Source organism: Ranitomeya imitator, chromosome 3 (assembly GCF_032444005.1).
Source record: "Ranitomeya imitator isolate aRanImi1 chromosome 3, aRanImi1.pri, whole genome shotgun sequence".
Classification (NCBI taxonomy): domain Eukaryota; kingdom Metazoa; phylum Chordata; class Amphibia; order Anura; family Dendrobatidae; genus Ranitomeya; species Ranitomeya imitator.
In genome coordinates, this window is record NC_091284.1 from 329201264 (window position 1) to 329226610 (window position 25347).

The 25347-nt window shown below is 42.9% G+C and overlaps 1 protein-coding gene across 3 annotated transcripts in view; it reads right to left on the reverse strand.

Annotated features, from left to right (window-relative positions):
• Window positions 1-211: 211 nt before the first annotated feature.
• Window positions 212-25347, reverse strand: part of PHACTR4 (phosphatase and actin regulator 4) — a 121554-nt gene continuing 96418 nt past the window's right edge. For all 3 annotated transcript variants that reach the window (XM_069756710.1, XM_069756711.1, XM_069756712.1), the window contains 4 exons: window positions 22022-22083; window positions 21711-21848; window positions 11910-11986; window positions 212-1002 (listed from right to left, as the gene is read on the reverse strand). In XM_069756710.1, coding sequence (XP_069612811.1) covers window positions 987-1002; window positions 11910-11986; window positions 21711-21848; window positions 22022-22083 — 293 coding nt within the window. In that variant the 3' untranslated portion in view covers window positions 212-986. The remainder of the gene's footprint in view (window positions 1003-11909; window positions 11987-21710; window positions 21849-22021; window positions 22084-25347) is intronic.

Consider the following 25347-nt stretch of genomic DNA (forward strand, 5'->3'; position numbering starts at 1 on the left):
TATATATACATAAATAGATACATTCAGAAAAATAATATTCCAGTTGCCCCTTGCAAAGTCAGACATATGGTACATTATATATATATATATATATATATATATATATATATATATATACACACACACACACACACACACATACATACACACAGATTTTACCTCTCAGAACATGTTTCTAAAGCACATTAATGGTTTATAATAAGGCGTAGTGTATTACTTATATTAAACCAGGTGTATAAAAAAAAAAAAAAAAAACAATCTTCATGGCTCCCTGACCTCAAAAGCTACAGCTTATAATGCTGCCTAAAATATATGCTATTAGCATCAGTGTGATAAAAGTGGTTCCCATTTCTTAAACCATTAGTGTAGACAGTATCAATCTCACAGTGAGTTACTGCAAACACTGTGTCCATGGTCATGTAGAAGTCTAAGCCTCCACGATATGCTATACACGGGACTAATGGTCTTACAGATTGAAGGCCTGATATTAGTCAGCCATGTAATACTTGTGCTGTATTAAATTTAAAACACAAACTAAACCACTCATCCCTGAGATACCTTGTATCCATTGGAAGACCTGCACACACAGGTAAGAAAACTCTAGTCAATCCGATTCTAAATACAGAATGTATTTAAGATAAAACCCCCCACAGGGCCAGGCCCAGACTCCTGGACAGCGAAAATAAGGCACCGGGAGAACATGTGATTGGAAGAGACGTCCTTGGTGCCACAAGGAAAAATACTGGAAGCTCAGCGCTAATTGATATGGAGAACCACGGTTCTAATTACAAGACAAGCCCTTACACCACAGGGAAAATTGTTCTGTTATAACTGGGAAATCACAAGCTACACAGAAATACTCTACAAAACCACCTAAACCTAATGTATGTGCAGGACTGAGGTCAATCAGAGGGAAGACAGGCTTGTGATTGGCACAACTTCCTATGCAAGTAAGAGCTTCTTGCCTAACATTTCTCTTGATTTTATTAAGGCCGATGAAATCTGCAAACGAGAAAAAATATATATATCACACATTTAGCAGATTATCTTTTTGATAATACTACCATTTAATTCTAAGACACAATCGTAGAAACCTACATATTAACTAATTTTAGTTTTCAACTGGCGTCATCAATCCAAAGCTCTTGCGTCTAGATATCATTGATACATACTCGTTATAGCGCCCCCTTAGATTCCCTCCCAGAACTGATGGCGATTACACATGTGCAGTAGGTCCGTCACACTGCCTGGATACTTTTCTAAATGGCTGAGGTGAGGACATTATTGTAGACATTCTGAGAGTGAATGGAGAGACACTAGGGGCCCCACCGGTATGTAACAGCAATATAAAGGGAACGCCTTTTCTATTTTGACTGATCTAAATTTGTCACCTTTCCACAAATCCTTGTTGACTCCAATTTCCCACAATACTAATATAGCACATTATAGGGACATGCTGCAATTAAATAACCAAAATTTACAAGATCATTTTCTATAAACTATAATAAAGGCTAAGGCGGACCACTCCGTAGCATTTTAATGACCTCAGTTATTGCCATTCGAATATAAGGTCTACTCCTTGTGGGACCTGTGAGATAGACAATTGCTAAAATCACCACAAAAGACCTGTATATGTGATGTGCTGGGGTTGAAGGGCCTCCAGCCCTGTGGTGTGTGGTGCTGCAGCAGTCAGGTATTTGGAGCAGTGCACCATTGGATGTTTTTCTGATGACTCGCGCACTCCACAACTTTTATAGGTCTTGTTTCATCTGTGTTAGTTATCGGATAATTTGCCTTAATCTTTTTTTTTTCTTATTTCTTCAGAAACAACTACTAGTTCTCCATACACCTCTAATGACAAGTTACAATATATTCAACATAAAATGGAAATCTGGAACAATCAATATTGTAACTCCATGAAAGACAGAGATAGAAAAATGTTGTTTGAGAGATGCAATATACAATCTCTAGTAATCAGTTTGCCATGTTTGCGGTATGACAGTTTGGGGGACACTTGTGCACAACCAGACTCAGGCTTGTAGGGAAAAGTAGAAGGGAAGCACAAGATTTTACCCTTTTTTTTAAGCACAAATTCTGGACTGTATTACAATGGGCAGCAATAAGGAGAAATTTTAGAAGATAAATTATTTTTGAAACTCCCCGAGAATTACAGGTTCTTGCTCCAACTGACGAACTGACTAAAGTCATGGTAAAAATGACACATACAGTGAACATTCTAGAATTTTAAGGGTAGGTTAATTTTAACATTGAGAGATAGAATATCAAAAATAAAATCCAGAAAGTCACATTGTACAAACTATATACTTTTATTTAGGGGAAGTCATTATTATGGGGGACTTCAACTACCCTGAAATAAATTGGGGAACAGAAACCTGAAGTTCCAGCAAAGGTGATCGGCTTTTGACAACTATGAGAGACAACTACCTTTCACAACTGGCTCAGGACCCAACAAGAAGGGGGGCACTGCTAGACCGAATATTAAGCAACAGGCCAGACCACATATCAAATATAAGGGTTGGGGGTTACTTGGGAATAGTGATCACAAAATAGTAAGTTTTCATGTATCCTTTAATAAGATGTGTAGTAGAGGGGTTACAAGGACACTAAACTTCAGGAGGGCAAATTTCCAACGGATGAGAGAGGATCTTGGTGCAATTAACTGTGACGATATCCTGAGACATAAAAATACACAAAGAAAATGGGAGACGTTTATTAGCATCCTGGATAGGACCTGTGCACAGTATATACCGTATGGGAAGAAACATACTAGAAATAGGAGGAAACCAATATGGCTAAATAGAGCTGTAAGGGGCGCAATAAGTGACAAAAAGAAAGCATTTAGAGAATTAAAGGAAGTAGGTAGTGAGGAGGCATTAAATAAATACAGAAAATGAAATAAATTCTGTAAAACGCAAACCAAGGCAGCAAAGATTGAGACAGAGAGACTCATTGCCAGAGAGAGTAAAAATAATCCCAAAATATGCTTTAACTACGTAAATAGTAAGAAACTAAAAAATGATAGTGTTGGCTCCCTTAAAAATAGTCTGGGTGAAATGGTGGATGAGGAAAAAGCCAATATGCTAAATGACTTTTTTTCATCAGTATTCACACAAGAAAATCCCATGGCAGACCAAATGACTAGTGATAAAAATTCCTCATTAAATGTCACCTGCTTAACCCAGCAGTACAGACTCCATAATAACAGGGTCTGTACCACAGGACTGGCGTATAGCAAATGTGGTGCCAATATTCAAAAAGGGGACAAAAACTGAACTCGGTAACTATTGGCCAGTAAACTTAACCTCTATTGTGGGTAAAATCCTGGAGGGCATTCTAAGGGATGCTATACTGGAGTATCTGGAGAGGAATAACTTCATAACCCAGTATCAGCACGGGTTTACTAGGGACCGTTCATGTCAGACTAATCTGATCAGCTTCTATGAAGAGGTAAGTTCCAGACTGGACCAAGGGAACCCAGTGGACGTAGTGTATATGGACTTTTCAAAAGCTGTTGATATGGTGCCACAGAAAAGGTTGATACACAAAACGAGAATAATGGGGATAGGGGAAAATATGTGTAAGTGGGTTAAGAGCTGGTTCAGGGATAGGAAACAAAGGGTGGTTAATAAAGGAGCACACTCGGACTGGGTTGCGGTTAGCAGTGGGGTACCACAGGGGTCAGTATTGGGCCCTCTTCTTTTTAACATATTTATTAATGACTTTGTAGGGGGCATTCAGAGCAGAATTTCAATATTTGCAGATAACACTAAACTCTGCAGGGTAATCAATACAGAGGAGGACAATTTTATATTACAGGATGATTTATGTAAACTAGAAGCTTGGGCTGATAAATGGCAAATGAGCTTTAATGGGAATAAATGTAAAGTCATGCACTTGGGTAGTAATAAGATGTAAAACTATGCGCTTAATTCTAAAACTCTGGACAAAACAGTCAATAAAAAAGACCTGGGTGGATGACAAACTCATGTTCAGTGGCCAGTGTCAGGCAGCTGCTACAAAGGCAAATAAAATAATGGGATGCATTAAAAGAGGCATAGATTCACATGAGTAGAACATAATTTTACCTCTATACAAGTCACTAGTTCGACCACACTTAGAATACTGTGCACAGTTCTGGTCTCCGGGGTATAAGAAAGACATAACTGAACTAGAGCGGGTGCAGAGAAGAGCAACCAAGGTTATTAGAGGACTGGGGGGTCTGCAATACCAAGATAGGTTATTACACTTGGAGCTATTTAGCTTGGAAAAACAAAGACTAAGGGGTGATCTTATTTTAATGTTTAAATATATGAGGGGACAGTACAAAGACCTTTCTGATGATATTTTTAATCATAGACCTGAGACAGGGACAAGGGGGCCTCCTCTACGTCTGGAGGAAAGAAGGTTTAGGCATAATAAATGTTGTGAATTCTGTTGTCGGGCTCCCTCCTGTGGTCATGAATGGTACTTCGGCTGGTTCTGTCCATGGACTTCCTCTGGTGGGTGTTTCTGAGTTTCACAGGTGACGAGGTTAATTCGTTAGCTGCTGCTCTATTTATCTCCACTTAGATCTTTGCTCCATGCCACCTGTCAATGTTCCAGTATTGGTCTGTTCACTCCTGGATCGTTCTTGTGACCTGTCTTCCCATCAGAAGCTAAATTCCAGCTTGTATTTCTTTGGTTTGCTATTTTTCTGTCCAGCTTGCTATTTAATTTGTTGTCTTGCTTGCTGGAAGCTCTGGGACGCAGAGGGAGCGCCTCCGCACCGTGAGTCGGTGCGGAGGGTCTTTTTGCGCCCTCTGCGTGGTCTTTTTTGTAGGTTTTTGTGCTGACCGCAAAGTAACCTTTCCTATCCTCTGTCTGTTCAGTAAGTCGGGCCTCACTTTGCTAAATCTATTTCATCTCTGTGTTTGTATTTTCATCTTTACTCACAGTCATTATATGTGGGGGGCTGCCTTTTCCTTTGGGGAATTTCTGTGAGGCAAGGTAGGCTTTATTTTTCTATCTTCAGGGCTAGCTAGTTTCTTAGGCTGTGCCGAGTTGCATAGGGAGCGTTAGGCGCAATCCACGGCTATTTCTAGTGTGTTTGATAGGTTTAGGGATTGCGGCAGCAGAGTTCCCACGTCCCAGAGCTCGTCCTTATTATCAGTAACTATCAGGTCATTCCGTGTGCTCTTAACCACCAGGTCCATTATTGTCCTGACCACCAGGTCATAACAGTACAGGTGGCCCAAAGTACTAATGCATCTCAATAGAGGGATAAGAGAAGTTCTGAGACCATTTTTTTTTTCTTTGCAGTGTGTTTTTTCTGTATTTTCCCCTTTACCTCTGGGTGGTTCAGGACACTGGTGTAAACATGGACATTCAAGGTCTGTCCTCTTGGATGGATAATCTCACTACAAGGATACAAAACATTCAAGATTTTGTGGTTCAGAATCCGATGTCAGAGCCTAGGATTCCAATTCCTGATTTGTTTTTTGGTGATAGATCTAAGTTCTTGAATTTCAAAAATAATTGTAAATTGTTTCTTGCCTTGAAACCTCGCTCCTCAGGTGACCCTGTTCAACAAGTAAAGATCATTATTTCTTTGTTACGTGGTGACCCTCAAGACTGGGCATTTTCCCTTGCGCCAGGAGATCCGGCATTGCGTGATGTTGATGCGTTTTTCCTGGCGCTTGGATTGCTTTATGACGAACCTAATTCAGTGGATCAGGCAGAGAAAATTTTGCTGGCTCTGTGTCAGGGTCAGGATGAAGCGGAGATATATTGTCAGAAGTTTAGAAAGTGGTCTGTGCTCACTCAGTGGAATGAATGTGCCCTGGCAGCAATCTTCAGAAAGGGTCTCTCTGAAGCCCTTAAGGATGTCATGGTGGGATTTCCCATGCCTGCTGGTCTGAATGAGTCTATGTCCTTGGCCATTCAGATCGATCGACGCTTGCGTGAGCATAAAGCTGTGCACCATTTGGCGGTACTATCTGAGCATGGGCCTGAGCCTATGCAATGTGAGAGGACTTTGACCAGAGCTGAACGGCAAGAACACAGACGTCGGAATGGGCTATGTTTTTACTGTGGTGATTCCACTCATGCTATCTCCGATTGTCCTAAGCGAACTAAGCGGTTCGCTAGGTCTGCCACCATTGGTACGGTACAGTCTAAATTTCTATTGTCTGTTACTCTGATTTGCTCTTTGTCATCCTATTCTGTTATGGCATTTGTGGATTCAGGCGCTGCCCTGAATTTGATGGACTTGGAGTTTGCCAGGCGCTGTGGTTTTTTCTTGGAGCCCTTGCAGTATCCTATTCCATTGAGAGGAATTGATGCTATGCCTTTGGCCAAGAATAAGCCTCAGTACTGGACCCAATTGACCATGTTGGACTGGAAATCTATGTCTGTGTCCAGCTGGGGTTGCCAGGGGGTACATGGTGATGTTCCATTTTTGTCTATTTCGTCTTCCACTCCTTCTGAAGTTCCAGAGTTTTTGTCGGATTATCGGGATGTATTTGATGAGCCCAAAGCCAGTGCCCTACCTCCTCATAGGGATTGCGATTGTGCAATTAATTTGATTCCTGGTAGTAAGTTTCCTAAGGGCCGATTGTTCAATTTATCTGTGCCAGAACACGCCGTTATGCAGTTATATAAAGGAATCCTTGGAGAAAGGCCATATTCGCCCGTCGTCATCACCGTTAGGAGCAGGATTCTTTTTTGTGGCCAAGAAGGATGGTTCTTTGAGACCTTGTATTGATTACCGCCTTCTTAATAAAATTACAGTCAAATTTCAGTATCCTTTGCCGTTGCGGTCTGATTTGTATGCTCGTATTAAAGGGGCTAGTTGGTTCACCAAGATAGATCTTCGAGGGGCGTATAATCTTGTGCGTATTAAACAAGGCGATGAATGGAAAACAGCATTTAATACGCCCGAGGGCCATTTTGAGTACCTGGTTATGCCATTCGGGCTTTCCAATGCTCCATCAGTATTTCAGTCCTTTATGCATGACATCTTCCGAGAGTACCTGGATAAATTCCGGATTGTGTATTTGGATGATATTTTGGTCTTTTCGGATGATTGGGAGTCTCATGTGAAGCAGGTCAGAATGGTGTTCCAGGTCCTTCATGCGAATTCCTTGTTTGTGAAGGGGTCAAAGTGTCTCTTTGGAGTTCAGAAGGTTTCATTTTTGGGGTTCATTTTTCCCCTTCTACTATCGACATGGACCCTGTTAAAGTCCAGGCCATTTACGATTGGACTCAGCCGACATCTGTGAAGAGCCTGCAAAAGTTCCTGGGCTTTGCTAATTTTTATCGGCGCTTCATCGCTAATTTTTCTACTGTTGCTAAACCGTTGACTGATTTGACCAAGAAGGGTGCTGATGTGGTCAATTGGTCTTCTGCGGCTGTAGAGGCTTTTCAGGAGTTGAAGCGTCGTTTTTCTTCTGCCCCTGTGTTGTGCCAGCCAGATGTTTCGCTTACGTTTCAGGTTGAGGTTGATGCTTCTGAGATTGGAGCAGGGGCTGTTTTGTCGCAGAGAAGTTCTGAGGGCTCGGTGATGAAGCCATGTGCTTTCTTTTCTAGAAAGTTTTATTGTTGGCCATGAAGTGGGCATTCGAGGAGTGGCGTCATTGGCTGGAAGGAGCCAAGCATCGCGTGGTGGTCTTGACAGATCACAAGAATTTGACTTATCTTGAGTCTGCCAAACGGTTGAATCCGAGACAGGCTCGATGGTCGTTATTTTTCTCCCGTTTTGATTTTGTGGTTTCGTACCTTCCGGGCTCTAAGAATGTGAAGGCTGATGCCCTGTCAAGGAGTTTTGTGCCTGACTCTCCGGGTGTTCCTGAGGCGGCGGGTATTCTCAAAGAGGGGGTAATTTTGTCTGCCATCTCCCCTGATTTGCGGCGGGTGCTGCAAAAATTTCAGGCTGATAGACCTGACCGTTGCCCAGCGGAGAAACTGTTTGTCCCTGATAGATGGACTAGTAGAGTTATCTCTGAGATTCATTGTTCAGTGTTGGCTGGGCATCCTGGAATCTTTGGTACCAGAGATTTGGTGGCTAGATCCTTCTGGTGGCCGTCTTTGTTGTGGGATGTGCGTTCTTTTGTGCAGTCCTGTGGGACTTGTGCTCGGGCTAAGCCCTGCTGTTCTCGTGCCAGTGGGTTGCTTTTGCCCTTGCCGGTCCCGAAGAGGCCCTGGATGCATATTTCTATGGATTTTATTTCGGATCTCCCCGTCTCTCAAAAGATGTAGGTCATTTGGGTGGTTTGTGATCGCTTTTCTAAGATGGTCCATTTGGTACCTTTGTCTAAATTGCCTTCCTCCTCTGATTTGGTGCCATTATTTTTCCAGCATGTGGTTCGTTTACATGGTATCCCGGAGAACATCGTTTCTGACAGAGGTTCCCAGTTTGTTTCAAGGTTTTGGCGATCCTTTTGTGCTAGGATGGGCATTGATTTGTCTTTTTCCTCGGCTTTCCATCCTCAGACAAATGGCCAAACCGAACGAACTAATCAAACTTTGGAAACATATCTGAGATGCTTTGTTTCTGCTGATCAGGATGATTGGGTGTCCTTTTTGCCGTTGGCTGAGTTCGCCCTTAATAATCGGGCCAGCTCGGCTCCTTTGGTTTCGCCGTTTTTCTGCAATTCTGGTTTCCATCCTCGTTTCTCTTCAGGGCAGGTTGAGTCTTCAGACTGTCCTGGTGTAGATACTGTGGTGGATAGGTTGCAGCAGATTTGGACTCATGTGGTGGACAATTTGACATTGTCCCAGGAGAAGGCTCAACGTTTCGCTAACCGCCGGCGCTGTGTGGGTCCCTGACTTCGTGTTGGGGATTTGGTTTGGTTGTCGTCTCGTTATGTTCCTATGAAGGTTTCCTCTCCTAAGTTTAAGCCTCGTTTCATTGGTCCGTATAAGATTTCTGAGGTTATCAATCCTGTGTCATTTCGTTTGGCCCTTCCTGCTTCTTTTGCCATCCATAATGTGTTCCATAGGTCGTTATTGCGGAGATACGTGGCGCCTGTGGTTCCATCCGTTGATCCTCCTGCCCCGGTGTTGGTTGAGGGGGAGTTGGAGTATGTGGTGGAGAAGATCTTGGATTCTCGTGTTTCGAGACGGAAACTTCAGTACCTGGTCAAGTGGAAGGGTTATGGTCAGTAAGATAATTCCTGGGTTTTTGCCTCTGATGTTCATGCTGCCGCTCTGGTTCGTGCCTTTCATTTGGCTCATCGTGGTCGGCCTGGGGGCTCTGGTGAGGGTTCGGTGACCCCTCCTCAAGGGGGGGGGGGGGGGGGTACTGTTGTGAATTCTGTTGTCGGGCTCCCTCCTGTGGTCATGAATGGTACTTCGGCTGGTTCTGTCCATGGACTTTCTCTGGTGGGTGTTTCTGAGTTTCACAGGTGACGAGGTTAATTCGTTAGCTGCTGCTCTATTTATCTCCACTTAGATCTTTGCTCCATGCCACCTGTCAATGTTCCAGTATTGGTCTTGTTCACTCCTGGATCGTTCTTGTGACCTGTCTTCCCATCAGAAGCTAAGTTCCAGCTTGTATTTCTTTGGTTTGCTATTTTTCTGTCCAGCTTGCTATTTAATTTGTTGTCTTGCTTGCTGGAAGCTCTGGGACGCAGAGGGAGCGCCTCCGCACCGTGAGTCGGTGCGGAGGGTCTTTTTGCGCCCTCTGCGTGGTCTTTTTGTAGGTTTTTGTGCTGACCGCAAAGTAACCTTTCCTATCCTCGGTCTGTTCAGTAAGTCGGGCCTCACTTTGCTAAATCTATTTCATCTCTGTGTTTGTATTTTCATCTTTACTCACAGTCATTATATGTGGGGGGCTGCCTTTTCCTTTGGGGAATTTCTCTGAGGCAAGGTAGGCTTTATTTTTCTATCTTCAGGGCTAGCTAGTTTCTTAGGCTGTGCCGAGTTGCATAGGGAGCGTTAGGCGCAATCCACGGCTATTTCTAGTGTGTTTGATAGGTTTAGGGATTGCGGTCAGCAGAGTTCCCACGTCCCAGAGCTCGTCCTTATTATCAGTAACTATCAGGTCATTCCGTGTGCTCTTAACCACCAGGTCCATTATTGTCCCGACCACCAGGTCATAACAAATAACAGACGAGGGTTCTTTACTGTAAGAGCAGTGAGACTATGGAACTCTCTGCCGTATGATGCTGTAATGAGTGATTCATTACTTAAATTTAAGAGGGGACTGGATACCTTTCTTGAAAAGTATAATGTTACAGGGTATATATATACTAGATTCCTTGTTAGGGCGTTGATCCAGGGAGCTAGTCTGATTGCCGTATGTGGAGTCGGGAAGGAATTTTTTTCCCCAAAGTGGAGCTTACTATTTGCCACATGGGTTTTTTTTGCCTTCCTCTGGAAAAACATGTTAGGGCATGTTAGGTTAGGCTATGGGTTGAACTAGATGGACTTAAAGTCTTCCTTCAACCTCAATAACTATGTTACTATTTGCATTTTGCAGTGAGAAAAAAAGTATATGATCCCTCTGGCAAACAAGACTTAATACTTGGTGGCAAAACCCTTGTTGGCAAGCACAGTAGTCAGACATTTTTTGTAGTTGATGAATTTTGCGCACATGTCAGGAGGAATTTTGGTCCACTACTTTTTGCAGATCATCTCTAAATCATTAAAATTTGGAGGCTGTCACTTGGCAACTCGGAGCTTCAACTCCCTCCATAAATTTTCTATGGGATTAAGGTCTGGAGACTGGCCAGGTAGCCCAATGAACTTAATGTGATTCTTTTTGAGCCACTCCTTGTTGCCTTGGCTGTATGTTTTGGGTCATTGTCTTGCTGGAAGACATGACCCATTTTTAATGTCCTGGTGGAGGGAAGGAGGTTGTCATTCTGGATTTTACGATATGTGGCTCCATACATTCTCCCATTGATGCAGTGAAGTAGTCCTGTGCCATTAGCAGCGAAACACCCCAAAACATAACGTTTCCACCTCTATGCTGGATAGTGGGGATGGTGTTCTTTGGGTCATAGGCAGCATTTCTCTTCCTCCGAACACTGCGAGTTGAGTTAATGCCAAAGACTTCAATTTTTATCTCATCTGACTACAGCCCCTTCTCTCAATCACTCACAGAATCACCCAGGTTTTCATTGGCAAACTTCAGACAGGCATGCACATGTACCTTCTTGAGCAGGAGGACCTTGTGGACACTGCAGGATTTTAAACCTTTACAATGTAATGTGTTAGGAATAGTTTTCTTGGTGACTGTGGTCCCAGCTGCCTTGAGATCATTAACACGTACCCCAAGTCTAGTTTTAGGCTGATCTCTCACCTTCCTCATGATCAATGCCACCCCACAGGGTGAGATTTTGCATGGTGCTCCAGGTCGATATCGATTGGCAGTCAGTTTCAATTTCTTCCATTTTCTTACAATTGCACCAACAGTTGTCACCTTATCACCCAGCGCCTTAAGTATGGTTTTGTAGCCCATTCCAGCTTTGTGCAGGTTTATGATTTTGTCCTTGACATCCTTATAAAGCTCTTTGGTCTTGCCCATGTTGTAGAGATTAGAGTCTGACTGATAATAACTAAGCCTGCGAGACAGGAGTCTTTTATAAAGGTGACTATGTAAGACAGATGTCTTAAATGCAGGTAATGAGTTATTAGGAGCGTCTAACTGGTAAGTAGGAGCCAGAACTATTAATGGTTGGTAGGGGATCAAATAATTATTTTTCACTGCTAAATGCAAATAAATGTATATAATTTATACAATGTGATTTTCTGGATTTTATTTTTAATATTTTATCTCTCAATGTTAAAATTAATTTTCCCTTAAAATTATAGACTGTTCATATCTTTGTCAGTGGGTACTTTTTTCCTTCACTGTAAGGCTTAATACTCATTAGGAGTTATGGGAATCTAACTACCAGACTCACCGTGTGTAGTGCTTGCTTTCGTCATGCACAGCCATTTCAGTGCTTTTAAAGTCATTTAGCTCCTTACGGATTGCTGCCTGTAACACAGAAAAATGTGACAGATGTATCAGATAATCAGATAGCTAGACATAGTAGTAAATTAGAAAGATTACTGTCCAGTCAGTATAAACGATAGAGGTAATAATGCAATATGTAATGGGACCTCATGAAACAGCAGATATTGAGATCCCCAAAACAGGTGTATTGTTGCAGTTTACTAGACACATTAGGCTGATACATAAAAGTTATTATGCTAGTATTCTGGTGTAAAAAGCTTTGAAAAACATAATGTTGGTGCAAATTGAGTCCAAGCAAAAATAAAGAGACTTTTCGCGTTCTACCCCATTTTCACCCAGCTCTGACAAAGTGGCACACCTGGGAAAGATGGGGCACAATGACTGCAGTTTGTCAGTTTCTTGGGGAATGGCAGTGTTTTCTACACCACAAATCCTTCTCTGGAGTAGGGACTGGAGTAGGATTTGTGGCGAGACGCACACAGTTCTTCATGAATCAGGAACCTTTAAACTCCAGCACATCTCAGCGAGAACAACGTCAAGGGCTCGGTCCACCTTAAAGCCCCCTCAATTACAATACTCTGCCTCTCCTCTCATGGTGATTGACCGCAATCACTTTTTTTTTTTTCTTTAGGGCTGTCTGATCCAACTCCCCAGTCCTGCACATAATAACTGACCTGGAAGCAGCTGCACACAGTGTCCTTGTGTGTGTGATAATGTGCACAATGTTATTATGTATGTGAGCTCACCTCCCTCTCTGTTTATAGTGCCTTACGCTGCTGTTTGATCCTGTGTGTAGTGAACAGCTGATATACGCACACTTGCAGAGGGCGAGTGCGTGCACACAGTGTCGTATGCCGACTACATTGGCCAGCGCTGGTTTGTGTGCAGTGAGCATCTGCTGTACACAAGAGAACAATGAGAACTCGCCCCCTACACACACACTGATACTGTATACAGATGCTCGGCCCCTCCAGTATCAGTATGGGCAGGGATGGGGAAATAGCTCAGCAGTAGTGGTGAGCGAGTGTGACGTTACTCGAGTTTTCCGAGTATGCTCGGGTGTTCTCCGAGTATCTTGGGCGTGCTCGTAGATTATGTTTGTGTCCCTGCAGCTGCATGATTTGCGGCTGCTAGAATCCCAACATGTGTACAGGCTGTCTAACAGCCGAAAATCATGCAGCTGCGGCAACACAAAATCTATGAGCATGCCCAAGATACTCGGGAACACCAGAGCATACTCAGAAAACTTGAGTAACGAGCACACTTGCTCAGAACTAATCTGCAGTGCTTCAAAGGGGCAAAGTAATTGAGAACTGTAACTGAGGAGGCAGAAAGGTGCGCTTCCACCATTTATACATTACCATTATGATTTTTATAGGGGTTCTGTTCTGTATAAGAAAAGTTAACCCTTTCGCAACAGAAGCCCGTTTGGGCCTTTGTGACCAGACCAATTTATGAAATTCTGACCAGTGTCACTTTAAGAGGTAATAACTCTGGAACACATCAACGGATCCCAGGGATTTGGAGTTGTTTTTTCGTGACATATTGTACTTCATGGCAGTGATAAACTTTATTTGATATGACTTATAAGACAGACATGCCATTTTATTACTTTTTATACATCAATGTACATAATCCTATATACCTCCTGGACTAATAGAACACTACAGTATTAGTTCTATTTTAGTACAAAATATCTTCCTATCAAATTATGTATAAAATCTACTATATTGTCTAAGGGTCACTTCCGTCTGTCTGTCCTTCTGTCAGCCACGTAGTATATTGCCCAGTCACGTAGTATATTGCCCAGCCACGTAGTATATTGCCCAGCGAAGTAGTATATTGCCCAGCGACGTAGTATACAGCACAGTGGCTGGACAATATACTACGTCACTGGGCAATATACTACGTGGCACTGTGCTGTATATTACGTGGCTGGGCAATATACTACGTGGCTGGGCAATATACTACGTGGCTGGGCAATATACTACGTGGCTGGGCAATATACTACGTGGCTGGGCAATATACTACGTGGCTGGGCAATATACTACGTGGACATGCATATTCTAGAATACCCGATGCATTAGAATCGGGCCACCATCTAGTATGATATATAATTAACAATTTAGCCACCGTAATTCATTGACATAACTATCGTATATACTCGTGTATAAGTTGAGTTTTTCCAGCACATTGTTTATGCTGAAAAAGCCCCCTCAGCTTATACTCAAGTGAGGGTCCAACTTGCCGTATTTTTTGGACTATAAGACAGAGGAGGGCAGCGGACCACAGGAGGCCGGAGTCGGCTGCTGCAGCTAACACCTGTGCCCGCTGCTAAAGAGAAATGAATATTCACTGCTCTCCATGGCCATTGGAGTGGAGAGAAATGAATATTAATTTTTCTTTAATAGAAAACACAGGTGTTAGCTGCAGCAGCCAGATACCTGCAGCTGCTGGCCTCTGAGGTGTGCCCGCTACTTAATGGAATGAATATTCACTGCTCTCCATTCCCATGGGCATGGAGACCAGTGAATATGCATTCCCTTTATTAGCGGGCACGCATGATCCCCCGACAGCTGCAGCAAGCCAGCAGCTGAGGTTACTGTGCCCACTACTACAGATCAATGAATATTCACTGCTCCACACGTCCTAAGACCCGGCATGGGGAGCAGTGAGTATTCCGGAAGCTGTCCTCTGCTTGTAAGAAGCACATGATGTCACGGCCATGCGCTGCTTACAAGCATAAAACTACTGGCATCACAACAGGACGCTGCAAGGGATCACAGGGAAGGTAAGCATAATGGTTTGTCTTTTAATGTGTTTCCGATGAAGGGAGGAGGGGGGGCGCATGCATACCAGGATGGGGATGAGGAGGCCATACACACATACATACACACAATAAGGATATATTTATATATTAAGTTCACATGCACCATCACCCACATGCAAACTTTTTAAATTCTCTTTAAGGAATCTCAACCTGTGATTGCTTGATCACTTGTTCTAAACATTGCAATACATTAGCATTGATGTATGTAGGGTAAATGATTGTGACCTAAGAATCAACACCCTGCAATCAAGATGCCTTTAACACAGTCAGCATCTGTTTTTAGTTCTTGAGCCAACACCATCCGACTTGTGACGAACATATACAACACACGCTGGGAAGTGAAATAAAAGGACTGTTCGGTTTTACAGTCTATTAGCCCAGCAAACCAGCACTGCCTTTCTGCTGCTCCCAGACAGTTTTTGTTGACAGTAGAAGTAGTGGGGATCTCAGGTGGACAGCTTGTGACAACTGCAGACAATCAATGAACTGAGAGGTCTTGTGCCACCTACATTAGCAGGCCTCCTTACAACCTGTGATTGTCTGCAGCAGTTACTTGCTATGGACATGATGACACTGCTGAAGTCAGATAAGAGCTGGGAGTGGCAGAGAGGAGTCACTGGTCTGAATTTCATTTTCGTGTAGTTTAGCCCTTTCACCCAGAAGCCTATTTTCACCTTCCTGCCCAGGCCAATTTTTTTTCAATTTTGACCACACTTTATTAGGTCATAACTCTGGAATGCTTCAATGGATCCCACTAATTCGGAGACTGTTTTCTCGTGACATATTGTACTTACAGTGGTAACATTTCTATGATATGACTTCCGTTTATTTGTGAAAAAACGGAAATTTGGCGAAAATTTTGAAACTTATGCAATTTCAAACTTTTAGTTTTTATGCCCTTAAATCAGAGTTATAGCACAGAAAATAGTTATTAAATAACATTTCCCAAATGTCTACTTTACATCAGCACAATTTTTGAAACATTTTTTTTTTTAAGGAAGTTATAAGGGTTAAAAGATGACCAGCGATTTCTCATTTTTACAACAAAATTTACAAAACCATTTTTGCGGGGCCTATATGACAGAAAATACCCAAAAGTGATACCAGTCTAAAAACTGCACCCCGTAAGGTCCTCAAAGCCACATTCAAGAAGTTTACTAACCCTTCAGGTGCTTCACATGAATTAATGGAATGCGGAAGGAAAAAATGAACATTTCAATTTCTTTCACAAAAATTTTCCTTTAGACAATTTTTGTTACTTTGGCAAGGGTAACAGGAGAGAATGGACCATACAATTTGTGTAATTTCTCCTGAGCATGCCAATACCCCATATGTGGGGGAAAACCACTGTTTGGGCACACGGTAGCGCTCAGAAGGTAAAAAGTGCCATTTGACTTTTTGAATGCAAAATTTGCTGGAATGATTAGGGACACCATGTCACGTTTGGAGAGCCCCTGATGGCCTTAACAGTGGAAACCCCCAACAAGTGAAACCATTTTGGAAACTAGACTCCTTTGGAAATGTAGAGCCTTGAAAATAGAATAAGAATTGAAAAAAAGCACTAAAACAAAAAACTAATTTTTCCCACAAAAAACGTTTTCTAGCTTCAAATTTTGTTGGGAACATGAGAAAATGGACCCCTGAATTTATTGTGCAATTCCTCCTGAGTTCACAGATATCCCGTATGTGGTCAAAAACTTATTTTGAGGCACAGTGCAAAGCATATTACAGTACAGATTTAGCTGGAATGGTTTGAGGGTGCCGTGTCACATTGGCAGAGCCCCTGAGGTGCCAGAACAGCAAAAAGCCATATAAGAGACCACTTTTTACAAACTAAGCCTCTCAATGAATTCACCTAGAGGTGCAGTAATTTAATTGACACCACAGGTGTGTCACAATTTTATACCATTCAGCAGTGAAGAAAAAATAAATGTACATTTTTACCACTAAGATTGTGTGATGGCATTAAGTTTTACATTTTCATAAGGCTATGTGCACACGTAAGAGAAGAGGTGCAGCATTTTCTGCACAAAATCCGCATCTCCTGGCAGAATCCGCAGCTGCGGATTTGCTGCGGTTTTAATGCGTTTTTTGTGCGGAATTGATGCGGATTTTCTGCAGTTTTTACCACTGCGGACTTCTGTTAATTGAGGGGCGCAGAAACGCTGCAGAGCTGCACAAAAGAAGTGAGATGCACTTCTTTGAAATCCGCAGCGTTTCTGCGCAGATTTTTCCGCACCATCTGTACAGCTTTTTTTTCACATTGATTTACATTGTACTGTAAATCACAGTGCAGAACTGCAGCGTTTCTGCGTGGAAAAAAACGCCGCAGATCTGCACTAAATCTGCATCGTGTGCTCACAGCCTAATGGGAAATGGCACCAAAATGTGTCCCACAATTTCTGCTGAATGTAGAAATACCCCATATGTGGATGTACAGTACTGCCAAGACCCACAACGAGACTCTGGAGAGACCGAGCGCTATTTGCCTCCTGGAGTGCAGATTTTCCTAGGCTAGTTTGCGGGCAACATATAAAGAGACCTAAGTGCTAGAAAAGCAGAATCCCTCCCTCAAGAGACCCCAATTTGGAAAATATACCACTTTGAGAATTTATCTACAAGTGTAGTGACAATTTTGACCACATGGGTGTTTTTCCAGAAACAACCAGCAGTGGATGTTCCGGAGTGTAAATTGAAAACTGCCATTGTAGTGGCCAGTATGTTGCGGTGACCAGTACTTTGCAGTCACCAGTGCATTATGCCAGCTAATACTTCTGGAGACACGCACCCGTAAATTAGGTGGGCTCTCATCACTACAGAAATTTGCTACATTTCTTTTGGGGGGCAATGAGCCATTTCGCTTTTCCAGAGCCTTTGTGCTACCTGTAATGTGGAAGCCCACTATATTTCCATTAACAGATGACGGCCCTGAGTGGGGAATTGCTTTTTTTGTGGATTAAGTTGAAGCTTTTCTTCGTAAATGTTATGAAAAATGTTCCTATCACATTAATCCGATGCTCTACTCTAAGCACTTTCATTGGGTTTCCATCTAAATCTCTGAGTGACATGACAGATTAAACGCCCGAGGGATCCATTCACTATAATGAGGCAGCAGGGTTACTCTGGACTCTGTCTGGCCGCTTCAGAAGTACACAAAACTCTGGTAGTCTGCGCTTCTATACTCGCCTACAAAGATGGACACCACTGGATCACAGAGCAGACTGTGTCCACAGTGCCTCCATCTTCCTCAATAAAGGGAATCTTCAGCAGGGGATTCCGTCTGAACCCTGTATTTCAGAGATTTACACGGAAACCCCAGTGTAAGCGCTCAGAGCGGAGAGAAGGATAAATGTGCACTGAGGCATACTGCAATCTTCGGGAGGCAGAAAAAACAAATCAACAGAAGATGAAGAATTGGTTAATTTATTTATCTTTTTTTTTTACACCCTTCCTCATGCGGTATAATTAGACTATTTTATTCTTCTGGTCGGTGCGATTACAGAGATACCAGATTTATATCGGGGTTTTATGTTTGGCTGCTGTCACACACTAAAGACGCTTTTTATTGCGAAAACTAGTCTTTGCATCGTCATATTTAGACAGCTATATTCTTTCCATATTTCGTCTGACAGTCATGTGAGGGCTTGATTTTTGCGAGATGAGTAGACGTTCTTATTGGTAACACATTTGGGCACATGACATTTTTTGATCGCTTTCTATTCCAATTTTTGTGAGGTAGAATGAACAAAAACCAGCAATAAACAAAAACGAAGGATTTTTTTTTTTATACAGTTCTGCGCGTGGTAAAAATGATAAAGCAGCTTTATTATTCAGGTCAGTACGATTATAGTGATACTTCATTTATATAGATTTTTTGTGTTTTGGGGCTTTTACAAACAGGTTACAGGTGAGGATGTTACCTTTAGTAGCCATTCAAACCCATTTGTGTCAACTTCTGTGCATGCTCTGATAATAAATGGCTTCACCCAACCAGTAATCATGAGTGGAGAAAAAGTTTTGGTGTTATTCATATTCTCTGAAAAAAAGGCCAAGAAAGCAAAAATTCTGCCAGGATAGATATATATATATATATATATATACACACACACACACATATATACGTATATATATCTACTATATAATTGTCTAAGGGTCACTTCCGTCTTTCTGTCCTTCTGTCACGGATATTCATTGGTCGCGGCCTCTGACTGTCATGGAAATCCAAGTCGCTGATTGGTCGTGGCTGTTTTGCCGCGACCAATCAGCGACGGGCACAGTCCGGAAGAAAGTGGCCGCTCCTTACTCCCCGCAGTCAGTGCCCGCATACTCCCCTCCAGTCACCGCTCACACAGGGTTAATGCCGGCGGTAACGGACCGCGTTATGCCGCGGGTAACGCACGCTGTTACCGCCACTATTAACCCTGTGTGTCCCCAACTTTTAACTATTGATGCTGCCTATGCGGCATCAATAGTAAAAAAATGTAATGTTAAAAATAATAAAAAAACAAAAAACCTGCTATACTCACCCACCGTTGTCCGCCGAGCCGCTCGCGCCTGCCGCCATCTTCCGTTCCCAGCAATGCATTGCGAAATTACCCAGAAGACTTAGCGGTCTCGCGAGACCGCTAAGTCATCTGGGTAATTTCGCAATGCATCCTGGGAACGGAAGATGGCGGCAGCCGCGCGCTCATCGCCTGCGCCAGAGCCTCGCTGGATTCTATCCCGGCGGGTGAGTATATAACTATTTTTTATTTAAATTATTTTTTGTAACAGGGATATGGTGCCCACACTGCTGTATACTACGTGGGCTGTTAGATACCGCGTGGCTCTGTGCTGTATACTACATAGGCAGTGTTATATACTCCGTGGGTTGTGCTAGATATTACGTGGCCACCGTTATATACTGTGTGGGCAGTGTTATATACTACGTGACTGGGCAATATACTACGTGACTGGGCAATATACAGTACTACGTGGCTGGGCAATATACTATGTGACTGGGCAATACATTATGTGGCTCTGTGCTGTATACTACGTGGCTGGGCAATATACTACGTGGCTCTGTGCTGTATACTACGTGGGCTGTGCATTATACTACGTGGACATGCATATTCTAGAATACCCGATGCGTTAGAATCGGGCCACCATCTAGATTATATATATATATATATATATATATATATATATATATATATATATATATATATATATATATATATATATATATATATATATATATACATACATATACACACATATATATATATATATATATATATATATATATATACATACATATATATATATATATATATATATATATATATATACACACACACACACATATATATATATGTATATATATATATATATATATATATATATATATATATATATATATATATATATATATATATATATATATATATATATATATATATATATCTATCATGGAGATAGGCAATCTCCTTTTGCTACAAACCACTGTACCTAGTATAAAAACATCAGAATTGCAAGAAAATTGCACAGAGAAACAAATCCCAAATCCTTTCCCGGTGACCCTATGCAGAATAGAGACCGGATCCGATAGGACAAAGGGGAGATACCTGCTGGCATTTAGTAGAAGAAAACCCTTGAAGTAATAGTGAGTAACAAGAGTCAGTGAGGCATGGTGAAGCAGAGCGCAGACCCGAGAGAGTGAGTGCCGACACAGTGGGAACGGCAGGCAAGTATAGGCTTTATTTCATGGGGGCCAAACATTTTGATCAAGAAGGGGTTGTCCTAGTAGTGGATATTAAGTCTAAGTTGCTGAAGTATAAAAGGGTACAATCCCTTTAGCATCACTATACATATGTTTATTGAGGTTGAGAGAAAGCTTATTCGATAATAAAACTTCACCTACCACATGGCTGTGAGCACTGACTATAGTGAACTTTTCCATCTTTAGGCTAAGTGCAGACGTTGCAGAATTGCCGCGGAAATTACCGCGGCAATTCCGCAACTCCTGCCGCGGGTATATCGCAAGCGGAATTGGCATGCATATTCCCGCTAAACACTAGAGTTTTGCAAGCGTAATTAGCTTGCAGAATGCTAGCGTTTTCCAAGCAATCTGTAGCATCACTTGGAAAACAGATTGACAAGTTGGTCACTTGTTTGACAAATGGGACCAACTTTTCACTATTGATGCTGCCTATGCAGCATCAATAGTAAAAAGATAGAATGTTAAAAATAAAAAAAATAAATAAATCATGATATCCTCACCTTCCGGCGTACCCGGCAGCCTTTCCAGCTCCTCGTGATGCTTTGCAGCATGACCCCAGATGATGTAGCGAGACCGCACGTCATCACAGGTCATTGCCGCAAAGCATCCTTGGGAACGCAAGCATCGCGAGGAGCAGGAAAGCTGCGCGGGTCGCCGGAAGGTGAGAATATTACTATTTTTTATTTTAATTCAATTTTTTTTTTTTTACAATTATATAGTTCCCAGGGCCTGGAGGAGAGTGTCCTCTCTTCCACCATGGGTACCAACCGCATAGCCACATGCAATAGGTAAGAGGATCAATGTATTCCTATGTGTGCGGAATCGCCTCGATACCTCACTTTAATGGATATGCGGCGTTTTTTCCGGAATGCGATTCCACAGCGGAAAAAAACGCAGCATGTGCACAAAAAATGCGGAATGCATTCTAAAAATAGGATGCTTATTGTATGCGTTTTTCCCGCTGTTTTATCGCGTTTTTATAGCGAAAAAACGCGAAAATTCCTAAAAGTGTGGACATAGCCTTAGAAGCAGAATATAAGGGTGCAGACCATTTTATCATGCATTCACGAATATTCACTGGCTAGAAATTTGCAGGTACAGCAAGCCTGCTAATTCAGACATTTAATAATGCACAGAAGGAGGTGGACTCTTACCTTGTCAGCGGGAGTGAGCTTGGTCCAGGGTTTATCCGCTCTCCTATCATAGTCATGTGCATCAGTCACCTCCACATACTCATTAAATCTAAGAATCTTTCGCTCCAACAACTCAGCCACTGTAGGTCTTTGACTAAGCTACACACAAAAGGAGAAGATATATTAAGGTATAACTTTTCTGACTGTTGGAAAATAATAGAATTAGACCACTGTAAAACAGATATTTTTAATATAAGTATAGTCAGATTTTTTTCTTCTAGAATAAAGGCTGTTTAATGATAGCTAGTATAAATTATTTTCTAGGCAAATACCTTGCGGGTCAGTCGTCTTTTGATTTCCCGTCTCTCTGCAAGCCTGTCAGCTTCATTCTTTACTACAAGTAAAATATGCACAAGAATGTCATGTAATAATATAAAAGCCTCTGGAATGCATTTATTTGCAAAAACACCTACTCATCCCACATCTGGTTTGTTTAGATAAAGACCGACTTGATATCTTCATTCTTAAATGTTCTCATTTACTTGCAACATTTTCTAGTTTTAGGGTATGTGCACACGTTCACGATTTTTCGCGTTTTTTTCATGATAAAAACGCATAAAAAACGCATACATATGCATCCTATCATTTAGAATGCATTCCGCAATTTTTGTGCACATGATGCGTTTTTTTCCACGAAAAAAACGCATCGCAGTTAAAAAAAAGCAGCATGTTCATTAATTTTGCGGATTTTTCACATTTTTCCCACTATTTAATGCATTGGGAAAAAACGCGCAAAAAAACAGGGATTTTTGTGTATCCTTTTCTCTGAGCCATTCAATGGGGGACACAGACCGTGGGTGTATGCTGCTGCCAATAGGAGGCTGACACTAAGTGATACAAAAAGTTAGCTCCTCCCCTGCAGCATATACCTTCCTGCTGGCTCTCAGCTAACCAGTTCGGTGCAAAAGCAGTAGGAGATCAATAACAACATAAAGTATGGCATTATATATGAGAGTATAGCATGTCAAACTATAAAACAAGCAGAAGCTAATAACAGGGTGGGAGCTGTGTCCCCCAATGAATGGCTCGGAGAAAAGGATTTTACAGAGTACACAAAAATCCCTATTTCTCCTTCGCATCATTGGGGGACACAGAACGTGGGACGTCACAAAGCAGTCCCTGGGTGGGTACATCATTAGATCAGGCCCTGTGTAACCGCTACTTACAAGAGCGCCACCGTGGAATGCAGAGTCGGCCTGCCCAGACTCACATCTGCGGAAGTCTGGGAATTATAGTGCTTCAAGACTGCATGAACCCGCAAGCTTGCAAGCATGCTTTACCGACGCCTGGTGCCAAGAGCACAAGAAACCTCGATCGACAGAGTGGAGTGGAGTTAGCCTGACGTCTAACCCGGAAGGACTCTTGGATGGTGTAGCGAATCCACCAGGCTAACATGGCCGATGAAATGGCTAAACCCTTCATGTAACCATCAGGAAGCCTTCCTCTGACCGTCAGAAAGCCCAAATAACGTGTCCAACCTTCGGATGGACGCCGTGCACGATACGTACCTACTCAGAGCACTCACTTCTTCCAGAATATGGAGTACCCATCCCTCCCGTTTTATGGACTGGTGCCGAAAGAGATGAGGGAAGAACGATGCCCACGTAACAATGGGAATACAATACTACCATGGTAACAAGGGACGGGGATGGCCTGAGGACATCCTTGCCTTGATGGTAATAAGAAAAAAAGTCTGAAAGAACAGAGGGTCTAGGTCCGAAGACTTGTCAGGATGACGAGATCACAGAGAAAAAAGGGTCGACCTTCCCTGATAGTAAAGTCTGTCCGGATCAAAAAAAAAAAAAAAAAAAAAAAGGACTCCCAGGACCATTTTTTTTTCGGGCATGCGCAGTTTGCGCTGCCCTTTGAACTTACAGCGCAGGCGCCGGGGACGTTCATGAAGGAAATGGAGGCGGTGCCCGGAGGCCCTGAGTGATGGCTGGGAGGAGTTTGTGTCAGGGGGGGGAAGACATGCCCCCCTGAAAAAATAGAGGTATGAGGGACAAATTAAAAAAACTAAAAGAGCCACCTTGACAGAATGCAGCATTAGTGCAGCACAAGGTGGCTCCTTCAGTTAAAAACGCCTGAGGGGAGGGGTGACAGGTTCCTTTTAAGGTCCCAAAGATCTAGTTCCATCCTACCACTGGCATCCATATCCTCACTCCACGACACAGACAGTGCCGCTGCTTTCTACAATGCCCCTCTCGCATCAGCTATTGACACGGTTGCCCCTCTCGTCCATGGCAGAGCGCGACGTATCAATAGACAACCTTGGCACAGTAACACCACCAAAAAGCTAAGGCAAGTGTCCAGGGTTGCGGAGCGGCGTTGGAAGAAAATACACTCGCAAGACGACTTCACTGTATTCAAACAAGCAACACTCGCTTTTAAATCTGCACTCACCTCTGCTAAACAGGCCTACTTCACAACCCTCGTATCTTCCCTATCCCACAACCCCAAACAGTTATTCAAAACATTTAACTCCCTCCTCCGCCCCCCACTGCCCCCTCCAACCTCCCTCATCTCTGCTGAGGACTTTGCCACACACTTTAAAAATAAGATGGACCAGACAAGGCAAGTCTTTATTGTTCAACCACCACAACCCCTTTGTATACCAGACCAATGCCCAAACCCCATAACCTCCCTATCCAACATCACTGAAGGGGGACTTAATTGTCTCCTCTCCAAATCCCACCTCACCACCTGTGCGCTCGACCCCATCCCATCCCACCTCCTCCCCAACCTCACCACCACACTTATCCCATCCCTAACCCACCTCTTCAACCTATCACTAACTTCTGGCACCTTCCCCTCTGCGTTCAAACATGCCACAATCACGCCTATCCTTAAAAAGCCAACCCTCAATCCAACTGCTATGTCCAGCTATCGCCCAATATCGCTGCTCCCATTTGCTTCCAAACTCCTGGAGCAGCACGTCCATGCTGAACTTTCCTCCCACCTCTCATCTAACTTGTTGTACGACAATCTACAATCTGGTTTCCGCCCCCATCACTCACCTGAGAATGCCCTGACCAAAATCACTAACGACCTACTTACCGCCAAAGCTACTGGACAATACTCTGTACTCCTCCTTCTAGACCTGTCCTCTGATTTCGACACAATTGACCACTGCCTCCTACTGCAGATGCTCTCCTCCTTTGGCATCAAAGACCTCGCCCTATCCTGGATCGCCTCGTACCTTTCAAACCGCACATTCAGCGTCTCCCACTCCCATACTACCTCCTCATCCCACCCTCTCTCTGTTGGAGTCCCTCAAGGCTCTGTTCTAGGACCCCTACTCTACTCAATCTATACACTTGGCTTGGGACAACTCAAAGTCCCATGGATTCCAGTACCACCTCTATGCTGATGACACTCAGATCTACCTCTCTGGCCCAGACGTCACCGCTCTGCTGTCCAGAATCCCAGAGTGCCTATCAGCCATATCCTCCTTCTTCTCCTCTCGCTTCCTCAAACTCAATGTGGACAAATCTGAACTCATCATCTTTCCTCCATCCCACAAATCTTCCTTACCTGACCTATCTATCGCAGTCAATGACATCATGCTTTCCCCTGTACCCGAAGTCCGCTGCCTCGG